Below are 16,969 nucleotides of genomic sequence, written 5' to 3'. Positions count from 1 at the left end.
TGATACGTTGACCATGAAGCAGTAGAAGCAGAAGTAGTGTTATGAGCCACACCTCTGTAAAGTGGCTCAGTATTGGTCCTTGTTGTAACTGGAAATTAATTCCTTATCCTAAAGGGGCAAACCTTTTCCACCAGATGCTATTATTTAGATTCAGTATTTTTAGGGCAAATTACTTAAATACAACATAGTAAGGACCAAAGATATCACAGTTAACAGGGGATGTTAACATCTAGGGCATTTCGCAGACACTTTTATCCAAAGCGACTTACAATAAGTTAATTTGTCAGAAGATAGAAAAACATCTGTCTGTTCAGTAAAGATGTTCATAGAGACGAGTGCTAAGCACTAATGGCTAGGTTATCCCTGTATACTACAGAGATAGCTAGGATAACATTTACATTTAGGGCATTTAGCAGACGCTTTTATCAGACACTATACGATGCTAAGTACTGATTTTAAGCGCCAGGAAGAACAACATAGAATAAGTGCATAAAAGAGGTGCTCTTAGGAGAGCAAGGGAGGAGAAGGGGCGTTGGGAGGTGAGGGATGATTTAAATATGTTGTCATGAGACTGATATGACAAAAATATATATTTTTCCCCCTTTTGAAGCTATTTTCTGCATCTTTGAAGTTTTCTGTGTTGTGACCCCTACAGTTTATTCCACTGTGCTCAAAAGGTCTCCAGTAGTGTGTCAAATCAAAATGTGTTCTTCAGTCTTTAATGTAAGCTGTTCTTGCTGAAACACATGTTAGTGGTGAAGGTGAACACAACAAGGCTCCCTGTTCTTTATGTGCAGCACAGCTATGCTTGTGGTTGGCTTAAACACTGCATTTTTTTATTTTCTTTGTGTGGCTGTGATTGACATGAGCTCCTCCCCCTAACTGCTACTCTTGATTCCTCACCCCTCGCCTCACTCCTCTCTCCTGGCGGAAGGGAGGAGAGGTCATCAGGGCCAGACCCAAGGGCTGGGGCAGGGTGCGACTAATGGTATGCAGTGGATGGGGAGGGAGGGGGGGGGAGGTGACTCACATTCCCAGCCATTTGGGGCATGTCTTCGTGAGTTCATCCGTCTCAGATCACAGTTTAGCTGCCCACAACCCCATGGTTGAACTCTGACCCCCAAAACCTCAAACATTGTTTTGGAAAATAAATCTGTATGGGCCATTAAAAGTGGGAAATCTAAAAGTGAGTCCTGTATTACAGTTCATAATCTCAAGCTGTATTGCATAATACAGATATTAATCATGCAGATTTATTTTCAGTGGGTCAATGGAGGAGCATGAGTTGAACTCTCAGGATAACCTGTTGATTGGTGCAGCTGCTCTGTAAGAAACCTAGAAACCATCTCCCATCAGCATAGCTCCATTAAAAGGTGCAATGAAATTACCAAGCAAGTATCATGGTTTAAAGCAGATATACAAATACCCACAGGTTTACATCCTGTAACTCACCCCAAAACTATGTCTGGTATAGAGACATGTTGGTCTTCTACAATGTTAAATGTCCCTGATTGCACCCTTTAATATGTCTGCCTTGTGGTATGTAGATGTTTGGAGTGTGCTAGTGTTTCCATGAAAGCAACATTCATTGCCATCAGTGTCTGGCATGCAGCTCGTCACTGTGCAGCCATGGGATGCATGGTTGGTTTGCGTATGCATTGTGTGCAAAAAGCTTGAACATATGAGCTACTTGCTGGTTGTTTTCGTTGTACTTCACTATGTAAGCTATAGCCCTAAATCATTATAAGGCTTTTGCGTCCTTGGGTTCATCTTGGCAGATAGAATTCTCCATGCCTTGTTTTGTTGATGACTGAAATACTGAAAAGCACTTCAACCAGTCGCCTCCTCATGTGGATCAGGCTGTGTTCCTCCATCTTTCCTGTGTATCCATAAGTTCTCTACATTATGTTTTAGCTGTATACATAAAGTCCTTTTTGTTGATTGTAAGTCCAGTTGCGTGCAGCTGTAGCCAACTGTAGCCCTCTCTGCAACGTTAACCACCTCCTTCTGTTCTGACCCCTCTTCTTTCATCTTCTTCGGCACTCATCTTTTCTGTCACCCATAACACTCTCTCTCTCTCTCTCTCACGCTCTCTCACTTGCTGCGCACCAACAGCTTTGAAAAGGTTGCCTTTCATGAGGAACCGCTCCAAGGACAAAGACAAGGTCAAGGCCGTCTACCGGCGCTCCATGTGTAAGACACGCCGCTGCCGCCGTGCTAGCTTCCAAGCTAGCCCTCCTCTTCCTCCTCCTCCTCTCAAATAAAGAGGAAACTAAACAAAGAACACTTTCAAAGGACTGGTCATCGATGTTCAGGAGTGTATTTTTACGAATAATAACTTAAAGATAAAGAAGTAGTGAACCACACTACTTTATACCTGATAATATATAGAACATGCAGAATATAAGATGTCTTACAAGTGTACCGTGGGACTAGTTTCCATTCTACAAACATGAATGAAATATTGAAGATGGCGTCATTTATGATTTGGAAGTGGACTTCAAAAGGTGTCTGCTCTACTTAGTAGTACTATATAGTACTTGAGTGTCCATGTAGTCATATCCATGACCTTTCCTTGTGCTCACCGTGTCTGCTGCCTCCCCCTCCCCCCGGCCGCAGGCTCCCTGTCACAGACCACAAAGTGACACGCATCCTTTCTACACAGCAATACCCATTTTACTAGTTTTTACTTTAATTTATAAAAATGAGTCGAATCACATCGTTTTAGTAGAGGGAGAATGTGGACCCGACACCCATAGACCCCAACCAGACCCCACTTAGAGCGTTTTACATACTGAGCGTGTTTTGGGGGGGACAACACCACATCGACTACAAGCATGTAGCACCTCCACCCCCTCCTCCAGGTCCGGTCTGAGTCCCTACTATAGATCAGTGGTTCCTCTAGTAAGGTCTGAAGTTTTTGCTATACGGTTTGAGTTGCATCGTACACCACCTGCACGAGTAGCAAACCAGCTCAAAAACAAACAACAAAACATTACATTAATTTTGCATTCACAGAAAGACTGGGCAATGCATCAATTGGAGACCGGATTATAGCAGCAATGTTATCAAGTATGTAAGAGCATTTAAAATAGACATTAGAACGACCAACGTAGCACAAATACAAAGGAAATACATGTCATTATGGGCGCAGCCACCTTTGTTCGTCAAGATGTATGGTTATCCTTGCTAAACTTGGTGGACCCCTCAGATCCCGAGTGGGACCGACCAAAAGGGGGTGTGCCTCGGTGAAATGTCGCAAGGAAGCTAGGAGATTTCCCACTTTTCAACTCGTCAGGGTGCTGACGATGCATCTCGAACACACCAATAGATCAGGGCTTCCTCTAGTAAGCTCCAATAAATCAGTGGATCTCACCACCAGGATTTAGAGATAAAGCCAGCCATGGTTTTGATGAAGGATGCATTTTACATTACTAAGATAGCAATGGCAAAGAAACAGATAGATTTGTTTGATTAGAGTTTGACTTGGCTCAATAATTATATACATGATGTGCGGTTACATCTGAACTACATACATAAACAACTGTTCGAGAACTGTGTGACCCCGCGTACGGGGCCCTGCGTAGGGGGCCCGGGGTGCGGGGCCCTGCATACCAGGCCTGGCTTACGGGTCCTTGGTAGGGGGCCCTGCTTACCCGGCCCGGCGTACGGGGCCTTGGTAGGGGGCCTTGGTAGAGGGCCCTGTGTATGGGGGCCCTGCGTTGGGGGCCCTGTATACGGGGCCCTGCTTATGGGGCCTCGGTAACATAAAGGTTGAGGAGCCCTGGTAAAGACTATATTCTAGTCTATAATTGACAGTATAGTCTAGTTAAGACTGTGTAGACCATCCATGTTACTGGACTAGTGTAGTTAAGTTCATCCGAGTCGGGTCTTCTAGACCATAGACTATAATAGTCTAGCTGCTGAATAATATTAAACAATCATATATAGTTAATGTATAACTCAGTTATATGCAAGAAATTCATAGCCATCTTTTAACTGCTGCTGTGCAGGCATGACTGATTGTTCACGCCCATGGCATCACCGATCGCCGCCGTCTCACTCACTCCTTGAAACAGAGCTTTCTTTCTTCCTTTATCTCATAATCTCTTCTGGTTTCTCTTTTCTTTTGTTTCTTTGTTTCAGGTATTGTAAGTCTCTTTCTAAGTGTGTTGTCAGGTCTATGGTTTATGTTGTACTTTAGTCATTCTTCATGGGGACTTTAGCTAACTTAAACCTCTTGACTTACCTATTCATTACAGCGCAAATCTGTCTCAATATGAACGTCACAACAGTGGCGAAGCTAGCCCTATTTTTTCATTTACCAGAATAAATGTAGGATCTCCAACAGGCCCTTAAAATGCAGCAGAATGCAGGAAATCACCCCCTCCCCCCCCTTATTAATTCTTCATACGCCTCTGGCTTCCTGGGGGCTGAGCCCAACCAAAAGTCAGAACCTAGAATCACCCCCGCGTCACAAAGAACACATTATATTAATGATAGTGGCGTCTGGTGAGCATGGTGACAGCAGTCCAGCCGTCATTCTCCCGGTGGCTCAGTGACCTGAGAAATGGCGGAGCTGACGGCGTAACGCTGGAACAATGTAACGCTGGTTCTGTCGGTCCGCAGCCATGAACGACCTGCTGCAGACCATGGCGGTGGCTGGGGGGCCCGGGGGCCAGTGGACTTGTAGCAGTGAGTACCTGGAGAGCCCGGAGCACGCAGGGGATGCCGACACGCCCTCCGCTAACGGGCGTGGACGGCAGCGCATGAAGGAGCTGGCCTTCTCCACCAACGCTATCGACAGCACAACGCTGACCCTGCCCATCAACGGCAGAGTCAAGCAGCGGCTACGGGCAACAGGTCAGTAACAACCTGAATGGACTGCTCAGCAGTCTCCTGTCTCATTATAACAGTCCTTCTGTCTGTCTCTGTCTGTACAGACATGGCCTCCACTGAGGATATGCTGGGAGCCACAGATGAAGCAAGAGGTAAGAGTTTTTTTCAAAATTTCTAGTCGTATATCTGACACTTTTCCTTAAAGGTCCCATGACATGCTATTTTATGGATGCTTTAATATAGGTATTAGTGGGCCACTAACACAGTATTCAAAGACGTTCCCGAAATTCCGCCGTGGTCCAGAGTTACAGCCGCTCCGAGCCAGTTGCACATTGAGCTTCCCCCAAATGCGCTGTTTTGGTGTCTGTAGCTATAATGCAAATGAGGAGGAGCGAGGCGGGTCAAGGAGGAGGCCGGGGGTGTGGCCCTGAGCAGCTTGCAGCCACGGTACCATGCGCTCTGTTTACAGTGGATGTATCGCAATGGCGAGGCGCACACAGCCTTTAGCCGTGTTCTGTAAATATTCTAGAACACACGAGAGTCCTGGAGCTCTATATCTAAATAATATATTATACATAGATATCTATATCATATAATATATATTATCACGGCCAAAAGCTGTGTGAGCCGATATTATGAATCTCATACGACCGCGTTGGGTTCTCCGACGTTCCTGGTTCTTCCACGTCCACATCAATCTGAAGTAGACTGAACCGCGACATGGAGGAGAAAGGGATCGTTGCCGGGCAGCGCTTAGGCACCTCCGCCTCCTGCAGCGCCGAGGCGGTGGTCCCTCGGCAGCGGGAAGCGGGGCTCAAGCGGGAGACATTCGCGGCCAACAATCCCTTTTTCCTCCATGTCGTGGTTCATATTCTTGAGGGAGTCAAAGCCAAAGTTCCTTTCCCCCAATTCATTCTCAACCATGGCTGAGATAACCCCCACTATGAGTCTCGTTGTAGGAATACCAGAGACGAGAGTCTGACGTGTTATGCGCCATAATACCAAAAGCAGAACGGTTATCCAAATAACAAGGAAGTGTATAACACTTGCGTTACAGTCCTGGAGCTCTATATCGAAATATTATCATATAATGCATAGATATCTATATCATGTAATACATATTATCACGGCCAAAAGCTGTGTGCGCCTCCAGACCATATTATGAATCACAAACGACTTCATCGGGTTCTCCGACATCTCTGGTTCTTCCACTTCCACATCAATCTGAAGTAGACTGAACCGCGTGTGCCTGCTGCCGGCTGCCCACTGCCGGGCGGTGGTGCTTCGCATCGGTGGTGCCTCGCGGCAACCGGCGGCAGGCGGCATGTCGCAGTTCATGTACTTCAGGGAGTCAAAGCCAAAGTTCCTTTCCCCCAATTCCTTCTCAACCATGGCTGAGATAACCCCCACTACAGTCTCGTTGTGGAAATACAAGAGACGTCAAAGAACCAACAGCAAACACTTGTGTTACAGTGTGTGTAATCACACACACACGTGGCGCTCACACGGTCGTGTCTCATTGGCGGGCTAAATTCTCTGGGCGGGCAAGGCAGAGAAAGGGGAGGAGCTTAGATCCTTTATGACGACATATGAGACCACATTCCAAATCAGCGCGCTTGAGCCTCCGTTGTCTTCAAAGGCGAGCAGAACACCTAGTGCTCGTTTTACACCGAACGCAAGTTTTAGCCACTGGGGGACCATAGGCAGGCTAGGGGAACTGATATTTATGTTAGAAAACCTTATAAAGGGAGATTTTCATGCCATGGGACCTTTAAACAAGCGGATAACGGGATAGAATATAAGAAGATGCAATTTGTTTCTGTAAGGAGTAGGAAGGATTAGGTCTCCATGGGTCCATGTCCTCACCTGCTCTGAGGCTAATCTTTGGACAGCTTTCAGGTTTTCTCAAGCATTTAGCCTGAATCACTCTCCTTTTTGATTCCCTTCACTGTTCTTAAACCTCTCTGCCTGCTTGTCTCTCTGTCTCTATCGCTCTTGTTAGCGGTGTGTGTTGTTAGTGGTGTCTGTCATTAGCTGTGTGTCTGTTAGCTGTGTCTGTTGTTAGCTGTGTCTGTTGTTAGCGGTGTGTCTGTGGTTAGCTGTATCTGTTGTTAGGCGGTGTGTGTGTTAGCGATGTCTGTTGTATGCGGTGTCGGATGTTAGCGGTGTCGGGTGTTAGCGGTGTCGGGTGTTAGCGGTGTCGGGTGTTAGCGGTGTCGGATGTTAGCGGTGTCAGTAGTTAGCGGTGTCAGTTGTTAGTGGTTTATCTGTTGTTAGTGGCGTCTGTTGTTAGCTGGTTTGTTGTTAGCGGTGTGTCTGTGGAAAGCGGATTGTGTTCGCGGTATGTGTGTTGTTAGCGGTGTGTGTTGTTAGCGGTGTGTGTTGTTAGCAGTGCCTCCTCAGGTGGTCAGTTTGTCCTTTTGTCTGTTTCTAACGGACCATATTGGTGCTGGCTTCCCCGTGGCCTGCTGCCACGTTCCTCTCCCATCACGCTCCATCTGTGGCCCAGCGGGACCAGGGCTCACTCTCAAACAGGCTGTGGACCGAGCAGGTCCTCCCGGTGTGTTGCTGTGCTCCTCTTTTGTTTGGTCCTTTGTTCATGTATGTGTTTGTGTGTCCAGCTTCCAGACCCACCAGTCTCCATAGCAACAGGACCACCAGTAGTAATAGTAACAATAACTCCTCCTTGTCTCTGTCTCTCTCTCTTTGTCTCTGTCTCTCTCTCTCTGTCTGTCTGTCTGTCTGTCTGTCTGTCTGTCTGTCTGTCTGTCTGTCTGTCTGTCTGTCTGTCTCTCGCTCTCTCCCGTGCTTCCTGATGGTATTGTTTTAAATTGATTTAATATCCTTATTTCTGCTTATACGATAAACCCCACCTGTCACCTGCCAGGCGCGCTGAACGGCTGCCTGAGCCGCCCGCACAGCGAGAGCAGCGGGGAGTTCAGCCTGAGTCTGGACCAGGAGGTGTGGTCAAGCAGCGGCAGCAGCCCCACCCAGCAACACCCCGCCCGCACCTCCCACCAGAGCCCCCTGCAGCTGCGCCGGGCCCTGGATCCCATTAGCCCTGCCCAGGGCCCCGCCCGCAAGTCCCTCACCCACGACGTCCTCTCCCTGCAGCAGTTCTTGGACGAGGGCATTGAACCTGCCGAGGTGAGGCCAAACGCACGGTGTGTCATGGGGAGGGTTGGGCGTCTCTTCCATGTGCGGAGCAGAGGAGGTTGAACTGGGATGGACCCCCTGCTGTTATCAACAAAGCAAATGACATGAGGGAGGGATTGAATAGAACCATGGTGATCTCGTCTTGGGCTGGTATATATATATATATATATATATATATATATATATATATATATATATATATATGTGATGTGATGTTGTATCATGCTGAGGTGAACCGTACGCCGATGTTTGTATTAAAGCTAGCATTGATTAGTTGTCTCCTGCCTGTAGTCGGGCAGCCAGGAGAACCTGACCAAGGACTCCACCCGCCTCTCCACCTCCTCGGAGACCCCTGGCTCGAGGGAGCGCCCCCCCACTGCCACCAAGACGCGGGGTATCCTGCGCTCGGCCAGCAGCAAGGCGCCAGAGCGCCCGCTCCGGTCGGGGGGGCAGGCGCCGGGACGTCCCACATTGCGCAAGACGGAGAGCACCCGTGTGAGGGGCTCAGCGGCGCACCGGCCCATCCTGGCCGCGCAGGGCCGCATCGCCTCCATCTCAGACCGCCTGGACGCGGCGCCAACAGCCGCGCTGCCGCGGGCCAGCAGTGTCATCAGCACGGCGGAGGGCAGCACGCGCCGCACAAGCATCCACGACATGCTCTCAAAGGACAGCCGGCAGCCCGTGTCGGTGGACGTTGGCCTGCCCCCTGCCGGCCTGCCCCAGCTTCCCCCCAGTGAGTATCCCCTCCTCAATGGCCCCCCGCCCCACCCTGCCCTACCTAAGTCACTGAGCCTGCCCTGCTCTCGGAACCCTGAAGAGCCCGACCTCACCACGCTGGAGGCCTTTCTGGGCCCCTCCTTCACCGTGGAGTCCGTCTTTAGGGACTCCATCTTTAGCCAGGACAAGAGCCTTCCATTCCTGTCCCTCAACCCCAGCCTAGTGAGTAATATCAGCGGAACCCCGCCCCGTCCCAACGCCCCCAGCGACCCCACCCAGCCTCAGGTTGCCCACAGCCAATCAAAGGACGATTATGACAAGGGAGTCGGTCCCGATCACGTGATTGATCCCGACCCGCCCCTTAGTACCGAGGACAAGTCCCTGTGGTATGAGTATGGGTGTGTGTGAGGGAAACCAAACAATCCAATCAGGAAAAGACTTTTCTTAATGCATGTATTGATTTAGTTTCTCATTTGTTTGCAATGGTGCTGTTGGGGAAATCACTATTTGTTTTTCTCACCCTCTCCACCTGCGATTGTCCTATTGTTTCTTTACAATCTCCTTCCTGTTGGGTCTCCGAGCTGGAAAACATTAACTACATGTGGGTAGTTAATGAGATTAGGCCAGTGTTTTCCCTGGGGTGGTCGCAGGCCCCAACACACAAAGGATCAGTGGTCTTCCATATTTGCATACACATTTTCATAAATCTTTAAACAATAGGCGAATTAGAAGGTACATTTCACTAAACAATTGGCCAATTAAAATGCTAAATTAAATGAGTGTATCCCACCAGCTCTACAACAGCAGGTCAGAGCTCAAGTGTGTTTTTAACCCATAGACTGTGTATAAAACTGGTTCAACAGACTTCACATAGACTGTATGTAATACAGATGAAACTGACTTTCCACACGTTTACATTGGTGGAAAGTATCGCAAGACTTTTCTCACACCTAAATAACCCTCCCAAACCAATCCACTGGTACTGGTTTGAGATGTAGAGTGTGTGTTGGATTAGTTTTGGGCCTTGCGCCCAGGCCTTTACCATTTTTGGGGAAACACTGAGTGGTTCATCATGATACTAGTCTAGCTTTTCATTGCCCATATAGTAATGGGGCAGTCTGACAGAACAACATGTTGGGCAAAAACTGTTTTGGCCCTTGCCAAAATAGATTGTATTTAGGATGCAGGCAAGGATTCCCTGGAATTCTACTGACACCCTTTCATTTGACATTATTGATAAATATAAAAAATTGATAACACTAACATTTAGAAATTTAGAAATATATCCAATTCCTCCTTTATCATTTTTGGTATTATCTTTTTTATTTGTCTTATTTGTGGTATATGTGGTCTTTGCATTAGCTTCTTTATGACTTTGGCTCCTACTGTAAACTGTTCATTTTGATTTTAGTGATCAAAATGCTAATTGGTGGCTATTGGATGTTTTCTTTTCAAAACGCTTGTTTTTCATTTACCTTTTAATGTATTTGACAAAAACTAAGGTTGGTTTCTCATCTTCTGGTGGATATGCCCAATAATAATTTATCCCCAAAATGGTTAGGTCTGTGATGTTGAAACCGGAGCTCAGCCAAAAGATGTCTGATCTGAAGCGTCACGATTAGGCAGTGAAAGATGCACTAAAGCAAAGTAGAAATGTTTCCTCACAAGGTTCAATTCATTTTGTCAATGAAGAAAACAAATGGTTCACTATTGCATTGTCTGTCATTAAGTTATATTCGACACAAAGCAATGCTTCACGCTTTAGTGCTGCACATAGTTTGGTGTTGTTTATTTGTTTAGCTTATTATTTATTTCAGTCTTGTTCTTTTTAAAGGCTTTATTCTAGTGTTTATCTGCAGTAGTCATGTGTGTTGTTGTAAAGCCCTGAACCATCGGCGCTGTGTCCAGGTGTAATGAGCATTGCCCTTTGTCCTACAGATGTGGAGGAGGTCTAGAGGGAGCGGGGAGGAGCTAGAGCTCCACAGCAGTGTGGTGAGTCCAGGTCCTGCTCTGTGAGCGCTCAGGTTTACAAACTCAGAACTGGGCTGGCTGGGCGTTTTCCGTTGTTGTCTCCATGGGAACCTCAAATATGGCGGAGCAGATGTCATATTTATGCCCCCCCTCCGGGTTGATTCATCGCCAACACCCGCCCCCTCGCCACTGTCCCCCAGTGTCCCTGTGGTGACCAATTGACACGCTGCTTGTGTGACATATGGGGGGGCGGGCTCGGAGCCCCCACACATGTCTGGTGTTGTCATTGTCTCAGAGGGACATCCACTTACGTCCCCATAGTGGTGCTGCTCTGTGCCTTGGTTCGGTGGTCCCTGCAGTCTCCTGCTGTGCATGTAGGGTGGTGCTCTGCTTCTCCTCCCTCTCCTTCCATCTCACTGCTTCTCACCTCCCTCCCCTCCTCCACCTTCTTACATTCTGCATTTGTTTTGTTTTTTAAATCTGTGTCATTTCAATGTGTGGTTTAAATCTATATATATATATATATACAGGTCATACCCAGAAAATTAGAATATCGTGCAAAAGTTCATTTATTTCAGTAATTCAACTTAAAAGGTCATACTAATACATTATGTAGACTCATTACATGCAAAGTGAGATATTCCAAGCCTTTATTTGTTATAATTTGGAGATTATGGCTTACAGTTTATGAAAACCCCAAATTCAAAATCTCAGAAAATTATAATATTACATGAAATCAATAAAAAAAGGATTTTAAATAAAGAAATGTTGGCCCTATGAAAAGTATAATCATGCATATGTACTCAGTACTCGGTTTAAGCCCCTTTTGCATGAATTACTGCCTTAATGAGGCGTGGCATGGATGCTATCAGCCTGTGGCACTGCTGAGGTGTTATGGATGACCAGAATGCTTCAATAGTGGCCTTCAGCTCTTTGGCATTGTTCGGTCTCATGTCTTTCATCTTTCTCTTGGCAAGGTTCAGGTCAGGCGAGTTTGCTGGCCAATCAAGGACAGTAATCCCATGGTCATTTAACCAGGTTTTTGTAGTTTTGGCAGTGTGGGCAGGTGCCAAGTCCTGCTGGAAAATAAAGTCAGCATCCCCATAAAGATGGTCCGCTGAAGAAAGCATGAAGTGCTCTAAAATGTCCTGGTAGACGGCTGCGTTGACTCTGTTCTTAATAAAGCACAGTGGATCAACACCAGCAGATGACATGGCTCTCCAAACCAACACAGACTGTGGAAACTTCACACTGGACTTCAAGCATCTTGCATTCTGTGCCTCCCCAATCTTTCTCCAGACTCTGGGACCTTGGTGTCCAAATGAGATGCAAAATTTGCTCTCATCCGAAAAGAGGACTTTGGACCATTGAGCAACAGACCAGTTATTTTTTTCTTTAGCCCAGGTAAGACACTTCTGACGTTGTTTTTTGTTCAGTAGCAGCTTGACAAGAGTATTACGACATTTAAAGCCCTTTTCACAGATTTTTCTGTGTGTGGTGGCTCTTGATGCACTCACCCCAGCTTCAGTCCAGTCCTTGTGAAGCTCTCCAACACTTTTGAAAGGCCTTTTGCGCACAATCCTCTGCAGGCTGCGGTCATCCCTGCTGCTTGTGCAACTTTTTCTTCCACACTTTGCCCTTCCACTTTACTTTCTATTAATGTGCTTTAATACAGCACTTTGCAAACATCCAACTTCTTTTACAATTACCTTCTGAGGCTTTCCCTCCTTGTGGAGGGTGTCAATGATGGTTTTCTGCACAAATGTCAGGTCAGCAGTCTTCCCCATGATTGTGAATCCTACTGAAGCAGGCTGAGAGACCATTTAAAGGCTCCGGAACTCTTTTCAGGTGTTTTGGATTAATTTGCTGATTAGAATGTGACACTTTGCGCCTACAATATTGATCCTTTTCACAATATTCTAGTTTTCTGGAGATTTTGAATTTGGGGTTTTCATAAATTGTAAGCAATAATCTTCAAAGTTATAACAAATAAAGGCTTGGAATATCTCACTTTGTATGAGTCTACATAATGTATTAGTTTGGCCTTTTAAGTTGAATTACTGAAATAAATGAACTTTTGCACGATATTCTAATTTTCTGAGTATGACCTGTGTATATATATATATATATATATATATATATATATATATATATATATATATATATATATATATCAGTGAAGGCTTCTCCAGTGAGCAGAGGGAGGAAAATCCTCCATAACATTTTTGAGAATAAAAAATGTAGATGGCCCAGACTACTGTAATGAATTAATGCTCTTAAATATGACTACTTTAATGCCTTTGTATATGTAATGTTTGTTTCCCTTGGTAAAGGGACATTAGCACCCCCTATTGCCTATTGACTTCAGGGAGGACGTTCCTCCCTCAGCCTCCATTGACTCCCTTTCTCCCTCATGTGTGTGTGTATATATATATGTGTGTGTATATATATTGTGTATATATATGTCTGTATATATATATGTGTGTATATATGTATATGTATGTGTATATGTATGTATGTATGTATATATCTTAGTGCTGTCAGTTTAACGCGTTATTAGCGCAAACCAATTTTAACAGCGTTAATGTTTTTATCGCGTGATTAACGCTCTTTTGACTTGGCAAACGTTGTAGTTTTTTCACCTGCTGTCTAGCAACAACTAATCACGTTAGAAAAACTACAACACCATACCGGATCTAGCTATACCAGAAACAAAACAAGCACGCCGCACAAACTTGTTGGGGCAAGCAAGGATACGGAGCGGGTGAAAAACTCCTTAAAAGTGTGTGTGTGTGCTTGTGTGTCACTCTGTTCGAGCCTGCATGAGAGTTCAATGTTGTCATTAGCTGTTACATCTTTCTGACCAATCGCAGTTCAAGGCCCCCCTGGGCTGTCCCACTTCGGGAGGGGCCGCTCAGTTACTCCCCTCTAGACAAAATCGACATGGTTGTGACGTTGACAGTTTGTGTTGCGGCTGTTGAGTGATCGAGAGGTTGCGGGCGCACAGCTCAGGCTGCCGGACGGCGCTGCAAGGAACTTTTATAAACGCAATATTGTTATCCCGCAGTAATCAGCCCGACAGCCCCGAAACGTTAACGGCCCTGTGTGTGTGTGTGTGTGTGGGGGGGGGCGTTATTCGATAGCCTGGTATGGGCCTACGTACGGTAGGAATATTCATACTGGTTTAAATAATAAATGTTATAGTATTTCCCATCTTTACTGAGTAAGAGTTTTGTTCGAAAGTTCAGTGATGGAAACAAATAAAAGCCTGGGCTATTGGAAGTTTTACGGTAGGCCTACCACTGTCATGCACCTACCCGATGTCAAACGGACCGGGTTGAATTCACTGCGGGTCTCTCTTCTTATATCCATCTTACCAAATATATTTTATTACTGTCCTTCTCAACACTCTCTGATCTCACTTAAAGCCTAGCAGAACGAAATCAAGGGATATTTAGAATATTAAAAAATGCAATTAATCGCGAGTTAACTATGATATTAATGCGATTGATCTTGATTAAATTGAAATTTAATCGCTTGACAGCACTAATATATATGTGTGTATATATGTATGGGTATGTGTATATATGTATGTGTATGTGTATATATGTATGGGTATGTGTATATATGTATGTGTATGTGTATATATGTATGTGTATGTGTATATATGTATGTGTATGTGTATGTATATATATGTGTGTATACATATATGTATGTATATGTGTGTATATATATATGTGTGTATATATATATGTGAGTATATATATATATATGTATATGTGTGTATATATATATATGTATATGTGTGTGTATATATATATGTATATGTGTGTGTATATATATATATGTATATGTGTGTGTATATATATATATGTATATGTGTGTGTATATGTGTGTGTATATATATATATGTATATGTGTGTGTATATATATATGTATATGTGTGTGTATATATATATGTATATGTGTGTATATATATGTATATATGTGTATATGTGTGTATATATATGTATATGTGTGTATATATGTATATGTATATGTGTGTATATATGTTTATGTATGTGTATATATGTGTATGTATATGTGTATATATGTGTATGTATATGTGTACATATATATATATGTAGATGTGTATGTGTGTATATATGTATGTATATATGCAGCACTAAATCCACATGCAGGGACAGCCTTGAATGCAAGAAGTGCACTTATGAACAGAATAGCATTTGGCAAATAATGTCTGGTGTTACATTGGTGACACCACTCATTTTAACCCATTAGAAATTGTAAATGCACCATGTTAGTTGAGAGACGGTGGTGTCCCTGTGGTCGGATCCGAGTGCTTCTTCTATCCTTTCCTTTTCAGTTTCTTGACCTACTGATATCTTTCTCTTTGTCTCTTGTTGTTCTGTCCCACCCTGCGCGGCCCACAACTCAGGGAGCAGTGTGACCTCGGAGCGCGTGTCTGACCGTCAGACTGCGGACCGCTTCTACAGGGAGGAGGGATGTAAAAATAATAACTAAACGCTTGGATTCTTTAGTGTCTAGTTTTCCTTGAATCAAGGAAAACAAAAGAAAGGAAAAGGCCCCGTAGCAAGAGGACAAATTGCTGTAAGGAACCCCTTCGACTAATTGCACTTCAGCTTGGTCCGTTTGTGAGGGAAAGGTGTGCACAGGTCTCACTAGAGGAAGATTGACACAGTGCCAATTTATAGCCATAGCTATGCTTCTTTATCAGCCCTGCGTCTGATACAGCAACACCCAATGGACCTTATATGACCTCATTTACATTTATATCAGACATAGAAAAATAAAGTTGTTTTTGTGTACAAGCTGCATGCCATAGCAAAATAACTGTTCTCCAGCTCAAAGCCAGGGCTGAAATGGAAGACCCAGCCATGCTTGTGGATAACCAAACAAGTTTTTAAAGCATGCCAAGAACACAACACATAAACTGGCTAGTTGCAGTTTGCATGGAGGACACAATCAGCTAATCTCTTCTGCCCTTATCCACACAAAATGGGGAACACTGTTGTGTTTTAAGCGGTAACCAATGACTCGATGGGGAAGTCGAGCATCTCATTGGCCCCGCTCCACTGCCAATCCTGGGTTGATCTGGATGATCTAAGCCAAAGGGATTCTTAATGGGGGGTTCAATTGTCATGGAGGACCGCTGCATTGGACTCTGATTGGACAGGAGAAACAGGTGTGAGATGAAGAATCAAAAGCACAAAGGAATCCCAAAATCCATTTGATGTGGAGCTGTGTGCAGTCTGAAGGTGGGTGACAGATGGACTGGATGATGCTGTAAGGCTGAGCAACGCTCTGTTGAATAGTACAAGGGGGGGGATGAAAATGACCCAGTGCGTCCTCCATTTTGCTGCCATTTGTTGTGATTAAACTCAAGAATCTGGCGTGTGTGAAGCCTATAACCTTTCTGTTTGACTTTTTCTATTTTTTTTAATTAAGTCCAAATTGTAAGCCATGGGTTTTAGATTCCCAAGGAGGCTCTGTTCAATATCTAGACTGGGGAGACGTTCTCAAAGAACATACAAAATAATGATCACTATCGTTTTATTTTATTTTGCATATAATACAACATGTACAAATACGTTCCAAGTAAAGTCTCAATAAAAGATTTACGGTTCTCGCTAAACACAAAAGTGCCCATTTATTTAACTTAAAGGTCCCATGGCATGCTACTTTATGGATGCTTTAATATAGGGATTAGTGGGCCCCTAACAGTATTTGAAGACGTTCCCGAAATTCAGCCGTGGTGCAGATTTACAGCCACTACGAGCCAATTGCACATTGAGCTTTCCCCAAACGCGCCGTTTCAGTGTCTGTAGCTTTAATGCAAATGAGGAGGAGAGAGGCGGGACTAGGAGGAGGGTGGGGGTGTGGCCTTGAGCAGCTCGGGGCCACGGTACCATGTGCACTCTGTTAACAGTGGATGTATCACAATGGCGAGGCGCACACGGCCTTTGGCCGTGTTTTGTAAATATTCTAGAACACTCCAGGGCCCAGTTTCCCAAAAGCATCGTTAGCCTAAGTGGTGCGTGAAGTTCGTCGTACGAGCATTGTACAGTTTTCACACCGTTTCCCGAAAGCATCGTTGGTAACGAACGTTGTGAAAACACTCGTAGCTAATGAGGGCTCCAGGGGTATTCCTAGGGTGCTAAGAGCATTCGTTACTATAGCCTCAGTAGAGTCGCCAGCTGGACATTCAATACCACGGATTGTCCAGCTGGCGCAATTTCGCAATGCACCCAAAACAGTGGTTGCC

The 16,969-nt window shown here is 45.0% G+C and overlaps 1 protein-coding gene across 4 annotated transcripts in view; it reads left to right on the top strand.

The window, feature by feature from the left end:
- The window catches only part of ccdc88ab (coiled-coil domain containing 88Ab), a 127,003-nt gene extending 110,727 nt beyond the window's left edge, over positions 1-16,276 (top strand). Inside the window, exons 30-36 of one of the 4 annotated variants that reach the window (XM_079730193.1) lie at positions 2,116-2,193; positions 4,630-4,863; positions 4,944-4,991; positions 7,727-7,986; positions 8,287-8,728; positions 10,651-10,704; positions 15,122-16,276. In XM_079730193.1, the coding sequence (XP_079586319.1) occupies positions 2,116-2,193; positions 4,630-4,863; positions 4,944-4,991; positions 7,727-7,986; positions 8,287-8,728; positions 10,651-10,667 (1,079 nt within the window). In that variant the 3' untranslated portion in view covers positions 10,668-10,704; positions 15,122-16,276. Of the gene's footprint in view, positions 1-2,115; positions 2,194-4,629; positions 4,864-4,943; positions 4,992-7,726; positions 7,987-8,286; positions 10,118-10,650; positions 12,680-15,121 lie in introns of those variants that run through there. The other 3 variants (XM_079730192.1, XM_079730190.1, XM_079730191.1) reach the window with 3 other exon arrangements.
- The last annotated feature ends 693 nt before the right edge of the window (positions 16,277-16,969 follow it).

Source organism: Pollachius pollachius (genome assembly GCF_949987615.1).
Source record: "Pollachius pollachius genome assembly, chromosome: 2".
In the NCBI taxonomy this organism is placed as follows: Eukaryota; Metazoa; Chordata; class Actinopteri; order Gadiformes; family Gadidae; genus Pollachius; species Pollachius pollachius.
Note: the sequence above shows the minus strand (reverse complement) of the source record. Positions and strands in the feature narration are given on the sequence as shown.